The 17110-nt window shown below is 38.5% G+C and overlaps 1 protein-coding gene across 1 annotated transcript; it reads left to right on the top strand.

The window, feature by feature from the left end:
- The first annotated feature begins 7311 nt into the window (after positions 1–7311).
- On the top strand, positions 7312–14294 carry c9 (complement C9). The gene is made up of 11 exons (XM_006796860.3): positions 7312–7431; positions 7535–7619; positions 7838–7988; positions 8068–8209; positions 8979–9117; positions 9226–9447; positions 9552–9792; positions 9905–10039; positions 10322–10497; positions 12464–12698; positions 13401–14294. Exons 1-11 carry the CDS (start codon positions 7355–7357, stop codon positions 13556–13558), a joined length of 1761 nt encoding a protein of 586 aa, XP_006796923.2. The 5' UTR covers positions 7312–7354; the 3' UTR covers positions 13559–14294.
- The last annotated feature ends 2816 nt before the right edge of the window (positions 14295–17110 follow it).

Raw genomic sequence — 17110 nt, 5'->3', positions numbered from 1 at the left:
GCCCAGCCAGAGCCCAGAATGAAACCTGATTGAACATCCCTGGGGAGATCCAAAACTGGCTGTGCTTGAGGGTAATTGCTCCCAAACCTTTTTTCACTTTGTCATTGTGGGGGTTTTGTGTGTAGAATTGAGGTGAAAAATGAATTAAAGTCATCCTGGAATAAGGCTGTAAAATGACAAAATGTAGAACAAGTGATTTGCTGTGGATATTTTCCATATGCAATGCACCCTATACCCTATACCCATTTTTGATTAATATCAGTTTGAGATAACAGATCTTCATAGGACACCAGAGAATGTTTACTACATTAGCAGTTTTAGGGTTTTTGCTGATCAACTGATTCTTAATTCAAGAATATTCATGTTGTGTGCTCATCCTGAGCTCTACTCGGGCTGCCTTTAGAGCCTCCTATTTTGCAAACTCTATAAATCTGACTGCACCTCTGAAAGTGCTATCATCACGGTCATGGATGGTACGTTGATGGTGGGGCTCTTCTCAAAGAAAGGTGAGACAGAATTTGCGAGGCTGGCTAGTTGGTGCTTAAAGAATAATCCAGATCTGACACCTCTAAGCCCAAAGAACTCCTCACAGACTATAGGAGGGCAATATCACCAGTGTTTGTTACCATTCAGTGGATCAACAATGCCATCATGGTAGTCAGGAATGCTCAGCAGCAACTCTGTCCTCTGAGAATTCTTTGAAAGACCCAATAAACTAAAAAAAACAAAACAAAACAAAAACACAGGTTTTCTTCTGCTGACGTTCCTTTCAGAGCATTCTGAAGGTTGCATCTCTGCATAGTTAACCAGCTGCACCTCAGGAGAAACAGGAGAGTTCTCAGAGGGTCATTTACACTGTCAAAAATGTTTCAACTGACCACTTCCCCTCTTGAGACATCTACAGCCCCCACTGCCTCAACAGACTCATCCAACTCAGTATAACAACTCTTTGAACTGATGCCATCTGTATCTAAACAGAGGATGTATCGGAACAGGAACAAACACAATTCAAAACAGATTTTATCATTATATATATTACTATATATATGTATTACTGTTTACTCTTACCTATACATGGGTTCATTTGTGTATGTACAGTTAGATCCATAAACATTTGGACAGACAACGTTTTTCTGTACATTACTACAATGAATTTTAAATGAAACAACTCAGATGCAGTTTAAGTGCAGACTTTCAGCTTTAATTCAGTGGGTTGGACAAAAAGATTGCATAAAAATGTGAGTAACTAAAGCATTTTTAACACAATCCCTTCATTTCAGGTGCTCAAAACTAATTAGACAAATTAAATAACTGAAAATAAAATGTTCATTTCTGATACTTGGTTGAAAACCCTTTACTGACAATGACAGCCTGAAGTCTTGAACTTGTGAATATCACCAGATGCTGGTTTTCCTCTTTAATACTCTGTCAGGCATTTACTGCAGCAGCTTTCAGTTGCTGTTTGTTTGTGGGCCCTTATCTGTCTGAGGTTCAGTCTTTAACGAGTGAAGTGCATGCTCAGTTGGGTTAAGATCAGGTGACTAACTTGGCCATTCAAGAATATTCCTGTCTCTAAATGTTCAGAAGACTAAGAGATGGTTGTTAACTCCAGGAAGAGCTCAATGGCCCACACCCCACTGCACATCAACGGGTCAACAGTATGAAGTTCCTGGGTGTGCACATATCAGATGACCTCTCCTGGAACCTGAACACCACCACCATCATGCAGAAAGCCCAACAACGACTTCACTTTCTTAGGAAAGTGAAGAAGGCCAGTCTCCCTCCTCCCATCCTCCCATCATTTTACCAGGGAACCATTGAGAGCGTCCTCTGCTGCTACATCACTATCTGGTACGGGGACTGCACATTTGCTGAAAAGAAGCCTCTGCAGCGGATAGTGAGGACAGCAGAGAGAATCATTGGAGGCCCTCTCCCAACTCTACGACAAACACATTATCCAACGTGCAAACAGCATATCGAAGGACACTTTCCACCCCTCACATTGGAAAGTGAGGGGTGGCAGACGGCTTTCCATCTGGCAGACGGTTTCGCAGCATCAAAACCGTAACGGCCCGACACTGCGAGAGCTTCTTCCCCCAAGCAGTCAGATCCCTCAACTCACTACCACCAAAGGACTGACAAACACTTTTACAAAGACCTTACAATACACTACTCACCAAAAGACTCAAAAACAACACAAACTTCCACAAATGCACTACAAACTCGACCTAGGAATAATATGCTTATTTTGCATACTCAGACACATAGTTACTGAACACATCTACATTATACAATATTTGCACATTTTGCATCTTGCACATGTCTTCGTCCTGTCTTATCTACAATATCTTGACCATAACTTGAACCTGGTATACAATAACTACTGCACAATCATCTCATTTTACTGTAATTGCACATGACCACTTCGTATTGTCTCTGTCCTCTCTTTGTTTATTGTACATAGATATAGTTAGTAGTAGTACATTTTTATTGCTTAATTTTACCCAAATTTAACGAGTTAATATTTATTTGTAATTTCTAGTTTTATATCTCTTGGAGATATATTTTTATATTCTTATAAATGGCCCATGGGGGCTTGGGGTGAAACGGCATTTGACAATAAAGACCTTGAATCTTGAATCTTGAACTGTATCAAGAATATTCCACTTCTTTGTTTTTATAAACTCCTGAGTTGCTTTGGCTTTATGTTTTGGTTTATCACCAATCTGTATTATGCAAACTGTAAATATAATGAAAAGGAAAGGTATTACAGCCTAGATTTAAAATGATGTAATGAAATGCGTGGTTCCAAGAAAACAACTTGCCCAGTTACAAAAATTAACCCTGCCTCACAGTTGGTACAAGTAGTCGGACAGTTGGCGTTACACTTCACCTAGCAGATATGAGCTGAGCATTTACTGTATGCAAAATTAGCATTTGCTTCACTTTAAACTGTTGGGTGAGTCATGCTGACTAAATAACACTAAAAAATCCAAGGTGAGTTGACTGAAGATTTTCTAGTTCTATCAGACAGTGAATTATGTTGAATGTTCTTGAATTTTGTAATTAAATCTCTTTCTGAGTAGTGTGCATCACAGCATCACAGCTTATTTAAAGCTGTACTTTCATCATTAGTATTTTTCCCCCAAACATGTGACATGAAACAGAACAGATTTCTTATTGCTAAGCTAAGCTACATCAACCATTGATCTCCGCCACTGTCGGTCTACAGTACATACTGACTATTGAATTTAAAAATTAATAATAATACAGGATATAAGAGCTGCATACACTATATGGACGCTGATCATCGTATTATTAAATGGAGGAATGAGAGGGAACTGGGGAACGTCAGCCAGAGTGGCAAAGCTCAACTGTTGCTAACGCAGCAAAATTTCTAAAAGTGCAGGCCTAACATTTTCTCTGCTATGCACTAATCTCACCACAATTACAGTAAGCTGAAGGTTGAAAATGGGTCACAAACTTCCTTTGTCTGTTTTGCTTTTGATGCCATATGGTGATTTAGCCATGTAATAACCGTTTTTACATTTGCTGCTTTTAAGTGGCAGGTGTGGCGTTCCCAGGAGGAAAATATTCAAGTAACATAGAAAGTGTGTTTGTTTCATGTTTGCAGAGGCATCAATAGATGTTTGTTTGGGATAATTAAAAGATGGAGTGTATGTATAAGCAGAGATGGGTTCAATTACACAGACCAAGGACTCCAATTTATTCAGCAGAAGCAAGCTGTTGGGAAAGGAAAGCAAGTATGTGTAATTATTACAGAACTAATAAATGCCAGCTTTGACATCCGCAGTGACATGAGTAGTGATGTCAATGTGGTTCTCAATTGAGAAATGGTTAGTTTCACTTCTGCAAATGTGTTTTATTTTCTTCATTTCATTTCATGTTATTTATTTTTTAATTAATGTGAACTAATTAATGTGAATTAATGTGAACCTGATAATGAAATAGAAATTATAGGAAGTGATGGCAGTATAAACAGCAGGTTAACAGCCCAGTGCTGGTACCATGCTGCAGAACTGCAAATATTAGCCAACTGAAACCCCCCTGTTTTTATAATCAGTTGAAGAAACTGCCACATATTTTCTGATTTCACATTTTTTCCAGTGCGAAAGATACTGCTTTTCTTTTGCTTGATATGATCGTTGACACATTTGAGTTTTGCAAAAAACAAAACAAGACAGTTTTTATATTTTCCTTTCAGTTTTATCCAGTGAAAATGATTGACTCATTAAAAAGTAAATAAAATAGTTTTGCAATGATAATAATTTTTAGTTTCTATTTATCCCCCAATTGCATTCATTGTAAATGTAAAATAAAAAGGAGACACAATCTCGATATACCTCAGCAAATTCACCAAATTCTGCATGAGGACTTCAAACCTGATACGGTGCAGATTTCTGAAAAAGTGCAAGCATGATGTGTTGTTGATGTTAACAGACGTACAGTATAGTGTGTTTTGTGGGTTTAGAGCTGAGAAATGAGAGAGAAAAGGACAGAGGAAGGATGTCTTTCCTGACTCTGTATCCTGTGTTCTGCTGACGGAGGCTGGTTTTTAGGAGATGAGCCCCACGGAAGCCAGATTACTGTCTCGCTGAGAGTCTGTTTTCCCCTTTGGTCACCAACCGCTGGAATGGTCTTTTTCTGAACCTCTTATTAAACACTTTGATGTTATCAGATATTTGCTTTTATTTGCAGATCATCTGGAAAGAATATGCATGTGACAACATGCTGTATTCAGACGGATGTTGGTAGTGTCTATTATTATGTATGGTCAGTTGTTTTGTGTTTTTTCTTCCATGCATATCAGTACAAGAATCATGTTTTCCTGCCATGACGTGTCTTTCCAAATCAGAACCACTGTCCAGTGACTTATGATAAAAGATATGGTTCCTTGTTCTTCTAAATGTTACTCATTGTCAGTTGAGGTCAGCGGCACACCCAGTGCTACTAGCACTTGCACACAGAAGTACATGTTTGACGCTACTGTCTGTACTAAAAAACTACATTTTTTTTAAGAAACTCGTTGCAAAAAAAGGAAAAAAAACGAGTACAGATGGCAAAAGTCAGCACTGGCACATTCGAGCCTTTATTTCACGATAGAATGCTGACAGAGAAAGTCTAATGGGAAGTGTCCTTCCCTTAGTTTATGACAGGAAGGCCACAATCCAAACATCAAGCATTTTAGGGCGTGAATCCTGGAACTGCCTGCCACCACAGCCAGAACCAAAGATAGCCACTTATCTCCAAGCCATAATTGAGGTAGATTTTTTTTTTTTGTCTATGTCCCCCTTTGTTCTTTAACCCTCAAGTGTCTTTAGCAGCTAGTTCTTAAAGAACAACACACAGCAGTGGGGCAAATGGCAGTGCAGGAAGCACCATCATGGTATTCTGATAAATACGATGACAGCATTCTACTGGTAGTAGAGCGACTGTGTAGTATGCAGTTCCACAAGTGTTTCCACACAGTTTCAGCCCCCCCTCAAAAAACAGGAAGTCTTTCTAGTCAGGAGATTTGCCAAGCACCTTAACTACCCTCTGGTTTCCTGGGAAAGCAGGGAGGAAACTGTGGAACCTCATAAAAGTGGTGACTTCAGCACATATTTGTGCCTCTCCATTAGGCTACGACCACACTGCCCCTAGAATACCCCAGCTTTGTTTGCAGATACAAGGAAAGAACCAGCACAGGGCAGCCCCCAAGTTAAAGATCAGTGTTACTCCTTCAGAGCAACAAAAGCAAAAACTTGTCAGCCCTTCACCTCCCAGCAGTTTATAAACGTTCTCTCTGCTCTGTTAATAATAATTGCCCTGATTGTGACTAATCAACTTTTCAAACTTTTATTGCAGTTTAATTATTGCTTAGCCTACATTTAAAGACTACTTTCAGCATTCTTCACTGAGAACTAATCTATTTTGCCTTAAAAAAAATTATACAAACTGCACTCCCTCCACTTGAAGAACAAAGTTCGGCAGACTCAGCAAAAGTCTCCCCGATCACATGACGGATTGGGTGCAACAGTTCAAACCTCACTGTGCATTGTGCAAGACTTTATTTATTTTTAAAGGTATATTTAACAAAGAAAATAGATACTCGAAAACTACTTGAATTCATGTGTATGCATTACACATTGCTTTCCAAACTCTACAACTGCAGAGTAAACAATGTTCCTTCCACCTAAACCCAAAAACAGTGACTGAGTGAAACAAGAGGACAAAACTAACACTGGCGTTATCTGTTCAGCGTTGCCATCTTGTGGACAAAGAGCTCTACTTCAGCACACCAACTATACTAAATTCAACCTTTTTTCAGCAGTGGGACTGAATGAAAATTCATTTTCATATTTAGTGTTGTCATTCCATTTCCCAATCTTGGACGATGACCTAAATGTACCGTGGATGCATCATGCCAATGTATTACAACAGTCAAGAACTGAGTCTTTAAATATTTGTTCTGCTTTGCTGCTGACTTGTTTGCCTAGTTGCGTAATCCTGGAAACATGAACATGAACAAATGGTCTTAAAAAAATGTCTCAAAAGAAGAAATCTGAAAATAAACAGAAAAAAGAATAAATATTATTTCTAAATGTGTGTATCTGCTTAAAACCCAGTGCTTAGGATCATTTGCACCTTCCCATAGTTTTAAAAACCATTTCTATATTTAGATTTTTATATTTTTGTTGTATATTAGGCTAAAGATGAAATACGTGATTCTTAATAAATCCATATATTTTCAATTAGATCAAATTGTGATTAAATTGTTTGTTAAAAAATATCCAAATATCCATTGAGTGTAGCCCTTGTTCGTCCAAATAAATTTAATAGGGTGTCCAATTTGCACTTTTATCATTTCAATGTATATTTTTCATTTGTTATATTTTGGTGGCATTTAGCAGGAAGTTGTAATACTTAGAAACACAATCTTTCTCTGTTATTATAGTAAATCATGGCTTTCTTTACCAACACACTAGCTCATAGCTAATCAAACAAATGAATGTAATGTAAACAATAACCGCTTTCTACAGATTATTAAAGGAGAGGATTTATTACTCACTTTTATAGTAGTTATTGTGTTTTTGTTGGTGCTTTGCTCGCATTGTGAAGAATAAAGATTGAGGCTGTCTGAGTAAGATGTTTATATGCAGACAAACACTGTAAACTCAGCTTTGGGAGTTTCCGAGCACTGAATTGATTTTTGCTGCACCTGAAATCCAAATTATTGACTGTGACAACAACAAAAACACAGTCCTTTTGCAGATGGATAATCATTAACAAGGTGGTAGCTTAAAGGACTAAAGGAGGACAGGCACGGTATCATTTGTGCTGTCAAAGGTTTATGATGAGGCTTGAAATCGCTCTCCAGTTGGCCCTCGCTGGCCTCTGTCTAGCTCTGGCACTTCTTGGGGAAGGCATGTATGTATATTTCCTACTTCACTTACACAACATTAAGGATGTTTGTTTAATCATTTACTATTATTATTTAGAGAGTTTATTGTGTCTAATTTGTGTATTTTAGGGCTAATCCTGATCCGCCAGCTGTGGACTGTGCATGGAGTCGTTGGTCAGGGTGGAGTTCTTGTGATCCTTGCACAAAAACCAGAGTGAGTCAATTAGGATTTTGGTCAGTGTCAGAGACTGTGAACTTTAGTGCCCAAGCTAGAATGCTTTTAACTTTTTAAGTCTATAATAATAAATAATCAGACTAAACAGGTTGAAGTAGTGGTCTACTACCTATGCACAGTGCGGCTCACAGCCAATCTTCTTTTGCAGTGTTGCTCTCTGTCTTTATCTTTAATGTGACACTATGTATTATCCTCAGAGGCGTTCTCGAAGTATAGAAGCATTTGGCCAATTTGGAGGTAGAGCCTGCCAGGAATCGATAGGAGACAGGGAGCTCTGTGTACCTGATGGTCAATGCGAGCTACCGCCTCCCCGTGCGTGCTCAGACACAGAGTTCCAGTGCGAGTCAGGTACCACAGTATTAGTGCCTCAGTCTTTATCACTTTGTTTTTGGGGAGCAGTATCATGCAATTCTCTGTCTCTACACAGGGTCTTGCATTAAAAAGAGATTAATGTGCAACGGAGACTATGACTGTGAAGATGGATCAGATGAAGACTGTGAGACAGAGCGTAAACCCTGTGGCTCAGCAGTCCTTGACAGCAATGAGCAAGGCAGGACAGCAGGATATGGGTAAGTTCTTAAAGAGCTCAATCAGTGGGAAATAAAGAGTCACTATAAATTAGCATGACAGTAAAATGAATACTTGGTAGAAAGAGTAAATCATTTACATTGGGGAGACACATAAACATCTATTGGTGATAATGTTTACAGAAAACCAGCTTCCTAGCAGAGTTGGCATTTTAAATGTGAGCTGCTTTTAAACAAAAAATTCACAGATTTTGTTTCTTAATATTTTTAACAATAGCTGGTCTGTTATGAAATTTTCACCAAAAGACTGATGAACACCTTAATTTCACTGATAGGTCTCATAAATGAGGCAGGAAACAACCCTACAAAAAGATATCAGCTTATAAAAATGCAGAATCTTCAGGCAAGGGATGGACTTTTTTGTACTGGGAGCTTGCTGTGCGTACTTCATTTGGTGCCACTAACCAACCATGCTTGGCCAGGCTTGAACTTTATCCTATTAAACAGACAATTAATCTTTTTATGGCTTTTTATATTTAACTGAAATCATAAAGGATGACCACCTCACATAAGAGGAAATCTTTGTTTGAATGGAAGTACTGGCTATTTTACCCAGAGTCTAAGCCATTTAACCTGGATCTTACGACTTTAACGTCCTGTTTAATGGATAGATAGAGTGCACGAGTGGTACCAGTCTTTTCACCTGACTCTCACAAAGAAGGAGAATGAGGATGCCTTCTATAATATTAAAACTCTTGAACTGGGATAACACTGTAAAAGTCTTAAAGTGGCCTCTATGTTCATCCACCAGAATCAACATCTTGGGTACAGATCCTCGAATGAACCCGTTCAACAATGATTACTTCAACGGGAGATGTGATCGAGTGAGGAATCCAAACACGGGGACGTTTGACAGGCTGCCCTGGAACATCGGCGTGCTTAACTATGAGGTTAACCATGGCAACAAAAAGAATTTCAGTATTATAAACTGATCGTGAACACATGTAAAGGATTTTGTTTTGCCACCCAATACTGATATATGTATTCTGTTGTTTCAGACGTTAGTGGAGGAAACAGCTTCGAAAGAACTCTTTGAAAACACTCACAGCCTTCTGCGTGAAATCCTCACTGAGATGACGGTCAACATTGATGCTGGTCTTTCTTTCAAATTCACCCCAACTGAGGTGTCTTTGTCGAATACTTCTCTAAATGTTAAACTAGAGAATCAGTATGAGAAGAAAACAATGATTAAAACGGTCACCGAAAACACCAAAATTAAGGTAAATATCCTCTAATAATTTCACAGAATCTAATGTACAACCCAGAATAATCAATATTCTATGGACAAGCTGCATCTCTATTTTTTTTGACCCCACAAACTTAGAACAACACCTTTATGCGGGTGAAGGGCAAAGTTCAACTGAGCACCTACAGGATGCGCTCCCGTGAGCTCCAAGTAGCAGATGAATTCCTGGTGCATGTCAAATCTTTACCTTTGCAATACGAGAAGGGAATTTATTTTGCCTTCCTGGAAGACTATGGAACCCATTACACAAAAAATGGGAAAACCGGCGGTGAATACGAATTGATCTATGTCCTCGACCATGACACCATTAAGCAAAGAAGTATGTCTATTTGAAATAATTCTTTTCTGCTATGAAGCTTCTTCAGCCTTATGGTGTGTTGATTAAATACAAGTGATAAGCACTAATTATCTATACTATATTGTTCTTGCAGATATGACGCAGAGAGAAGTTCAAGAGTGCGTCACATTAGGCATCGAAGGAGGCCTCAGTGCCATACATACGACGGACAGTATAAGCGGACACTATAAGCCTAAAAATTGTGATAATAAATCAGAAAAGGACGAAGGTTTGCATTCCCTGTTTTTCCATGTTAAATGAACAAAGCTAGCATGCTTGATGATTCTGACTAAATTCCCAACCACTTTCCACAGTTTAAGTGTATTTTGGTGTTTTACTTCAACAAGTCCGGAAAAAAGAAAAAGAAGAAAGGAATGCTGTATGCATGAAACTTAACTGTATTAAAACAGTAAAGTTCAAATCCAAAGTTAAAGTCTAAAACTGAATTTGGAGCGAGTCACTGCACTGATTATGAAAAGTCACTAATGTTTCCTTTTCTGTTGCCACACAGGTAAGGCTGAAGGAAAAGCTATGGTGGATGAGGTGATGACATCAGTCAAGGGAGGTACCCTACTAAGTGCTGTTAGTATGAGGGCTAAACTAAATAGGGATGGAGTGATGGACCTTGCAACATATCAGGAATGGGCCCGGACCATCACAGAGGCCCCTGCATTGCTCCACAGTCAGGTACGAATAAAGGTCACAGCAAGGCGAGAGCAAGTTAAACTGAAATACACATACTGTATAAATGTATGTGTTTATGCGGGAGTTACGTTCTAACCCGCAGTAAGTGAAATCCGCGAAGTAGCCAACTTTATTTTTTACAATTGTTATAGATGTTTCAAGGCTGTAAAACCTCTCACTACACACTTTATACACTTTTCTCAGAAAGGCATTAACATTTTCACACTTTTCTCTCTTGTTTAAACTCTCAAAGTTCAAACCCTTGTAGAAAAATAAGTCCAGTATATGAAACCAAAGACACCCGCAGTACAGCACTTCAGAGTCCCACTGCTAGTGATCGAAGATTTATGTAAATTTGACAAGCTGAACGCATTCTGCACTGTACAGGACACACGGCACGAGATTGACTGACCATGGTCTACAGCCAATCAGGATGCAGAACACAATGCGCTGTAAACAAAACAAAACAAAAGAAAAGTGTGCAAAATTGCACACAAAACAGCGAGGCGCCGAAGGTGAACTGCGTTATAGCGAGGGACCACTGTAATGCCTACATTCTGGGTATTTTACCAGAAAGGATACACAAATTATACAAATGCTTAAAGGTAGGCCTAGTGGAAAAAGGGGGTAACAAGTCAGGTTTTTACATGAAACAACAATAAATATGCAGTAAGTATATAGTATAAGGTAAAATAAAAGAATAATGGACTAATACAATTCATCATGCACACCAACATAATGAATATTAAATCGATTTCATTAAAAGCTCCTTTGGCCGTAGTATAAAGTGTTACCAAAATCTCTTAAGGGATTGCTATTGCAGAAATTTGATCTAATGACTGTAATCAAACCAGACTTTTATATTATCTAGGGATATCATCAGTGTCTTCACTAAACTGGTGACATTACCTAACTCAATGAATCAGCACAGCATTTATGCAGGTAGCTTCTACTACACATATGTCATTTACTTTTCTTCTGGTGCACTCACATGGTTTAAACTTTCTCAACTGCGAATTGCTGTGAAACTTTATACATAAATGTCATCCTTAAAATGAACTGCCATACTCCCGACTCTACACTTTCCCTTTAGTGAATCTTATGTAGACAACAATGTAGTGAGCTCATAGAATTGTTCAATGCCACTGAACAGTTGCATGTTTACTAAAAAACTTAACACAGACATGTGTTTTGTTACACCTCTGACTTAATGGATTACTGACTACCTGACAGGCACACTGCAGTATGTGTGACTGAGCAGTGCTCAGTGTGAGTTGATTATATGTACTACAGAATCTCCACAGAGGACTGTACTGTCTCCATTTCTGTTCACCTTGTACACCTCAGACTCAAGATACAACTGCGGGGTCATGCCACCTACAGAAATACCCTGACAGTTCTCCAGTGGTTGGATATTATTAGCAGCTGGCGAGAGGAACAGTGCAGTGGGTGATTGTGCAGAGTGGTCTGGGAGGAATCGTTTTCTTCTGAATGTAAATAAGGCGAGAGAAATGGTAATTGACTTTAGATGCATCAGCAGCTACATCCTCCATGTCTATTCTGTTAGAGGATCAGAATCAGAATACCTTATTAATCCCTAAGAAAATTATGTGTTGATGTGGAGAAGGAGAACAAGTACCTCGGTGTCCACATCATCAACAGGTTCAGATGGAAGACCAAGAAAGTGATGAAGAAGCTATTTTTTTTTTTTTTTAAACTGAGATCCTCGAGTGTGTGCAGCCTTAATTGGAGCTTTTCTATCAGTCATAGTTTTGACTTTGCAAAGGCAAAGGCTCAAAGTTTAAAGGCTACTTTGTGTTCAACACTCACTGCTAAATATTAGCATGCTAACACAACAAATTACGATAAATATGAAATGAAAAAATGTTAATATATTCTAACAAAACTCATTCTAATATATTTTCTAATGTATTCTAACATATTGCATATATTTTGTTGTTTATGGCAGCCAGAGCCCATCCACATGTTAATTCCACTGGAAATCCCAGGCGCTAGCTCCAGGATATCAAACTTGAAGCGGGCTATAGCAGAGTATGTGGCAGAATATAACGTATGCAAGTGCAGGCCCTGTCAAAATGGAGGCACTCTTGCTCTGCTGGATGGAAAGTGTATCTGTCTGTGCTCGCAATTGTTTGAAGGCGCCGCTTGCCAGACTTACAAGCGTGATAGAAATAGTGTCCAAGGTAAGCCTAAACAGTTCTTTTCTCAATGCAACCCTACTTCAACAAAAGTTGGGATGCTAAGTAAATGCTAAATGATGATGATTTGCAAATTTCATAAACCCATATTTTAGTCCCAGAATGTAGATAAGATTTAAAAAAAGAAAACTGAGGCAGAAACTGGAACACAATATTGGATGCCTCAGCTCTTTAGACAATCAGGCGGCCCTGAAACATAGTTTTCTGCACCATCTACAAATGCAGATTAAAGCTCTTTTGTGCACAATAGATGCCATATGTGAATATGATCCAGAAACACTGCGGTCTTCTTTGGGCCAAAGATTACTTCAAATGGACTGAGACAAATCGGAAAAGTGTTCTGTGATCAAATTAATTGATATTTGAAATTCCTTATGGAAAACATGGATGCCACATCATCCTGTCCCAACTTTTTTGAGATTTGAGATTCAAAACAAGTTAATATTTTTCCATGAAATAGCAAAATTTCAGTTTAAACATTTTATATGTTTTCTATGTTCTATTGTGAATAAAATATGGGTTTATGAGATCTGCAAATAACTGGATTCTGGTTTATTTACATTTTACACAGCGTCCCAGCTTTCTTTTTGGAATTGGGATCGTAAATCTCATCATTCTAACAAGGCCTCGCTCATGTTGCTTTAAGTAATTTTCCCTGCATTTGTTAATTTGAAAAATGTGTGCCAGGTACAAGACCGGCTGTTGTTCATGAAGGTAACTGGTCTTGCTGGTCTGCCTGGTCCAACTGCAGTGGAGGGAAACGCACCAGGACACGTGGCTGTAACACAGATGGTATCCCTGGAGCTGCGTGCAGAGGAGACAGAAACAGTGAAGAGTACTGCTAATAGCAAAAGAACTAAATTAGAGAGTTTCTTTCTTATCCTCTCTGATACATATATGGCACAAACAAAATCTTAAGGCATATTTTTGACATGTCGAGGTGTAAAAAACATGTTATCGGGATCTAAATTAAACATTTAGGTTCAAATGGTCTTTGTCTTTCTCTCTAACAGTGTGCATCTTTCAGCTTTGCTTCACTCAGATAGTGTTGGCTGAATTATATTAATGTGCTAATAGCTCATCTTTAAAGGCATGTGGCCACATTCCATCTGGCTGTACCGTGCAAATAAGAACCAGATGAGTAGAAGGCAACTGGGTGGAAAGAAAACTGACAACTGAGGACAAATAGAGACTGTCAGTGGACAGAAACGAGAGATTTGGAGGTGCTGGACATACAGCAAACATAAAGGATGACATATTTCCATCCTACTTTGTTTATATCTTTGAAATCTTAAAGGATCATAATGTATTAGAATAGAATAGAATAGAATAGAATAGAATAGAGTAGAGTAGAGTAGAATAGAATAGAATAGAATTCAACTTTATTGTCATTGCACATGTCACAGGTACAGGGCAACGAAATGCAGTTTGCATCCATCCAGAAGTGCTTTAGCCATGATATAGATATATTACAATATATATCTATATCATAAATATGGAACTTGAAATAAATGTAATTCTTGTGTTTAATACTGTTTATGAGTGCCAATGAAAATTAAAAATACACCTTGTATGCTGCCATTCCTGGAGAATACACAATCCATTGTGGATTTTGGATCAAAACTTTACTCATTTTACTTATATGCCTGCAACTCGGTATGCAGCATGTTCTATACGTACATGTTTGAGAGGAGAACGCTGCATTTTCCTGAAAAAAGTACATAGCATGTGTAGTTTACAAATTGTGTGTAGTTTGGATTTACAAATCCAAATCAGAGAAAAAATGTCAATGAAATGTGTTTTGGTTTCCGTATCCTGTCCAGGACATATGAAAAGCATCAATCTTATTGCCAATAATATTACAAACACCTGTGCTTTTTATAACGTGAGAAGTCACAAGTTCAGTGCTGTAATATACAGTGCCCAACCTCTTTTTCACTGTTTTCCTTCCTTTTGTGAAATAATGGCACTGGAGTGGGAGGTTTTTCCAACATTGTGCTGCAGAAGGCCTCATCTTTGACATACTGTGGTGAAGTAATTTGTATGTATTACTTTTTCCAATATCAGATTTCTGGGAGTATCACTTGCTGTCATTACTTAAAGAGTAAGTTAAAAGTCCAAAAGATTGTGTGTTTGTGTGAGTGTGCATATGTGTACATTTCTGTGTGAGTAAATGGGTGTGTGTCTACTTGAAGGTTGTGTGTGGGGGAATGAATGCATACTTGAGAAATAACCATGGGGGGTGGTGGCCCCTGGCCTTTAGGATGTCAGCATAATGGAGTAAAACTTTGGGACCGTATTGAGCTCCAGGGAAACTCCATTCACTGCAGTCAGCAACCCAGCCTCAAGCCATTATCTTAGTGGAAAACGTTTTGTTCTTACCTCCGTCCTTAGCAGCACCATTTGCAGAAAATAATGAACTCCTCTTCATCAATAGACTGCCCAGTTCTCTCTTTCTTTTTAACAAATATTAAACACATACTACATGCTGAATCACACGGGGCCGTGTGAAAATTTGCAGTCTAAGAACTCGTTTGGATAACTTAATAGTTTAAATTCTACAATGTTGTAGTCATTTTTTTTGTAGAGGGACAATATTCATGCATATTTAAACTGCATACTGCATATTTTCATATACATCTGTATTTGATGTGCTATGACTGTGATAAATACTAAATAATAATATGCTTTTCCTTAATCAAATAGTGTATGATAGCGGTCCTCAACCTTTTTTGCGCCACAAACCGCTTTATGTCCGACAATATTTTCACGGACCAGCCTTTAAGGTGTCGCGGATAAATACAACAAAATAAAACCAGTACCGGTACAAAAAAGAGAAGATTTATTCATAACACGTGGGAAAAGACCCAGTGAAACTGAGTTAACAATAAAAATGATTAAAAAACATAACCATAAAAACTGATAAAAACCCTGAAAACCATAAATTTTCACACCCGAGCCTCAACTCTTGCGACCCGGTACCAAACGACTCATGGACCGGTACCGGTCTGTGCCCTGGGGGTTGGGGACCGCTGGTCTGTGAAGTATCTGGTTATTCACAAATGGGGGAAAATAAGATTTGGGGTCACTTAAATAAAATACACTTCACTCTGATCAAGTATGAATAACTACATATAACATGCAAGTTATTCTACTTGATAAAAATTCAACTTAAATCAGAAAGTTCTTCACTTTGCTTGTTTCTCCAAAGCTGCAGAACAAATGCTCAGTTTCCATTTCTGTGGCATTGTTTTTGAATCTCACAAACATTTGCTTTCTGTGAGGAACAGGTAACAAAAAGCCCGAAGAATAGTGTGAAACTACCCCGCCTCGCACTCTTAAATGACTAACACAGTTGGAGTCGCCCCCACCCCTCTTCCCTGGGTCACTAAATGCATTGAAATTTTAGAGGGCTGCTACGGCAGATTACTTCACACAGCTGTCCCAGCACCGTGGAAATGAAGTTATACCCCTTGTCAGCGAGGTTTTGTGTTCCCTCTCTAACTCCTTGAGAACTTGCTCTTCAGCAGGACTGCAGGAGGGAACCGGGGGGAGAGAACCAAAGGACAATTCCTCTCCGGCTATCCACGAGAACCTGATCTGATTGGTTGAATAAATATTCCCTCTTTGCATCATAATTCAGAGAGGCTAGAAAACCCCTGACATTCAACGCCCTCTCCCAGTCCAGTCCCTTCCCCCATTAACCCTGAATCATAAATCAACCCCCTCCTCCACCTTCCCAACCTCTCTAAAGCTTCGGGTACTCCCTTCCTCAGGCTCATCTCGTAACCTCTTCTTGTTGTGGGTCACTGGGGTTTATTCACTTTACATTGTTGTTGCAGTAAGTTTGTTTACTTTTGATCACAGCTAAAGGCTTGCCCATATCTAAAGAGGCATTTAGAAACTGTGAAATCACACAATCATCCTCCCACAAAATATAAATCAATAAATTCAAGTAATTTCATTTGAGTTTTATTGTCACTTTTTGGCAATTTGTATGCAATTCACAAAAAATGAAACTATCCTTTGCTACAATAGATTCTCCCAAATCTGTTGCTGCTATGCGATCTATAGTTTAGGGTTATGCTACATTAATACTCAAACTGAACATGTTGATTTTTTGCAGGTGTAAACTTTGATCTTACAGAGCTACAACAAATGGTTCTAGTTATTATTATCCTTTTTCAGATTAATCATTTACATGTGTTTAATGAGACTGAAGGGATGTCTAATGTCTAACCAAGTAAGATGCCTCGCTCACTGTTTGAGAGTCTGCATGGATTTCAAAATAAAAGGGAGAACAGTGGTAGTTTCTGCTGCTTTTGCTTACCTTTTCCTTTTTGTTTACCTCTGTTTATTCCACCTTTGGCTTTCTTATACATAACAACTTGTTGCCC

This window comes from Neolamprologus brichardi, chromosome 7, assembly GCF_056152115.1.
Source record: "Neolamprologus brichardi isolate AB-2024 chromosome 7, ASM5615211v1, whole genome shotgun sequence".
Classification (NCBI taxonomy): domain Eukaryota; kingdom Metazoa; phylum Chordata; class Actinopteri; order Cichliformes; family Cichlidae; genus Neolamprologus; species Neolamprologus brichardi.
The sequence above is the reverse complement of the archived record's forward strand: the minus strand, read 5'-3'. Positions and strand labels throughout refer to the sequence as shown.

Coding starts and splice junctions, on each gene's coding strand:
- c9 (XM_006796860.3), top strand. CDS start 7,355: ATGATGAGGCTTGAAATCGCTCTCCAGTTGGCCCTCGCTGGCCTCTGT. Junction 7,989..8,067: donor AGAGTTCCAGTGCGAGTCAG/GTACCACAGTAT, acceptor GTCTCTACACAG/GGTCTTGCATTAAAAAGAGA. Junction 10,040..10,321: donor TAAATCAGAAAAGGACGAAG/GTTTGCATTCCC, acceptor GTTGCCACACAG/GTAAGGCTGAAGGAAAAGCT.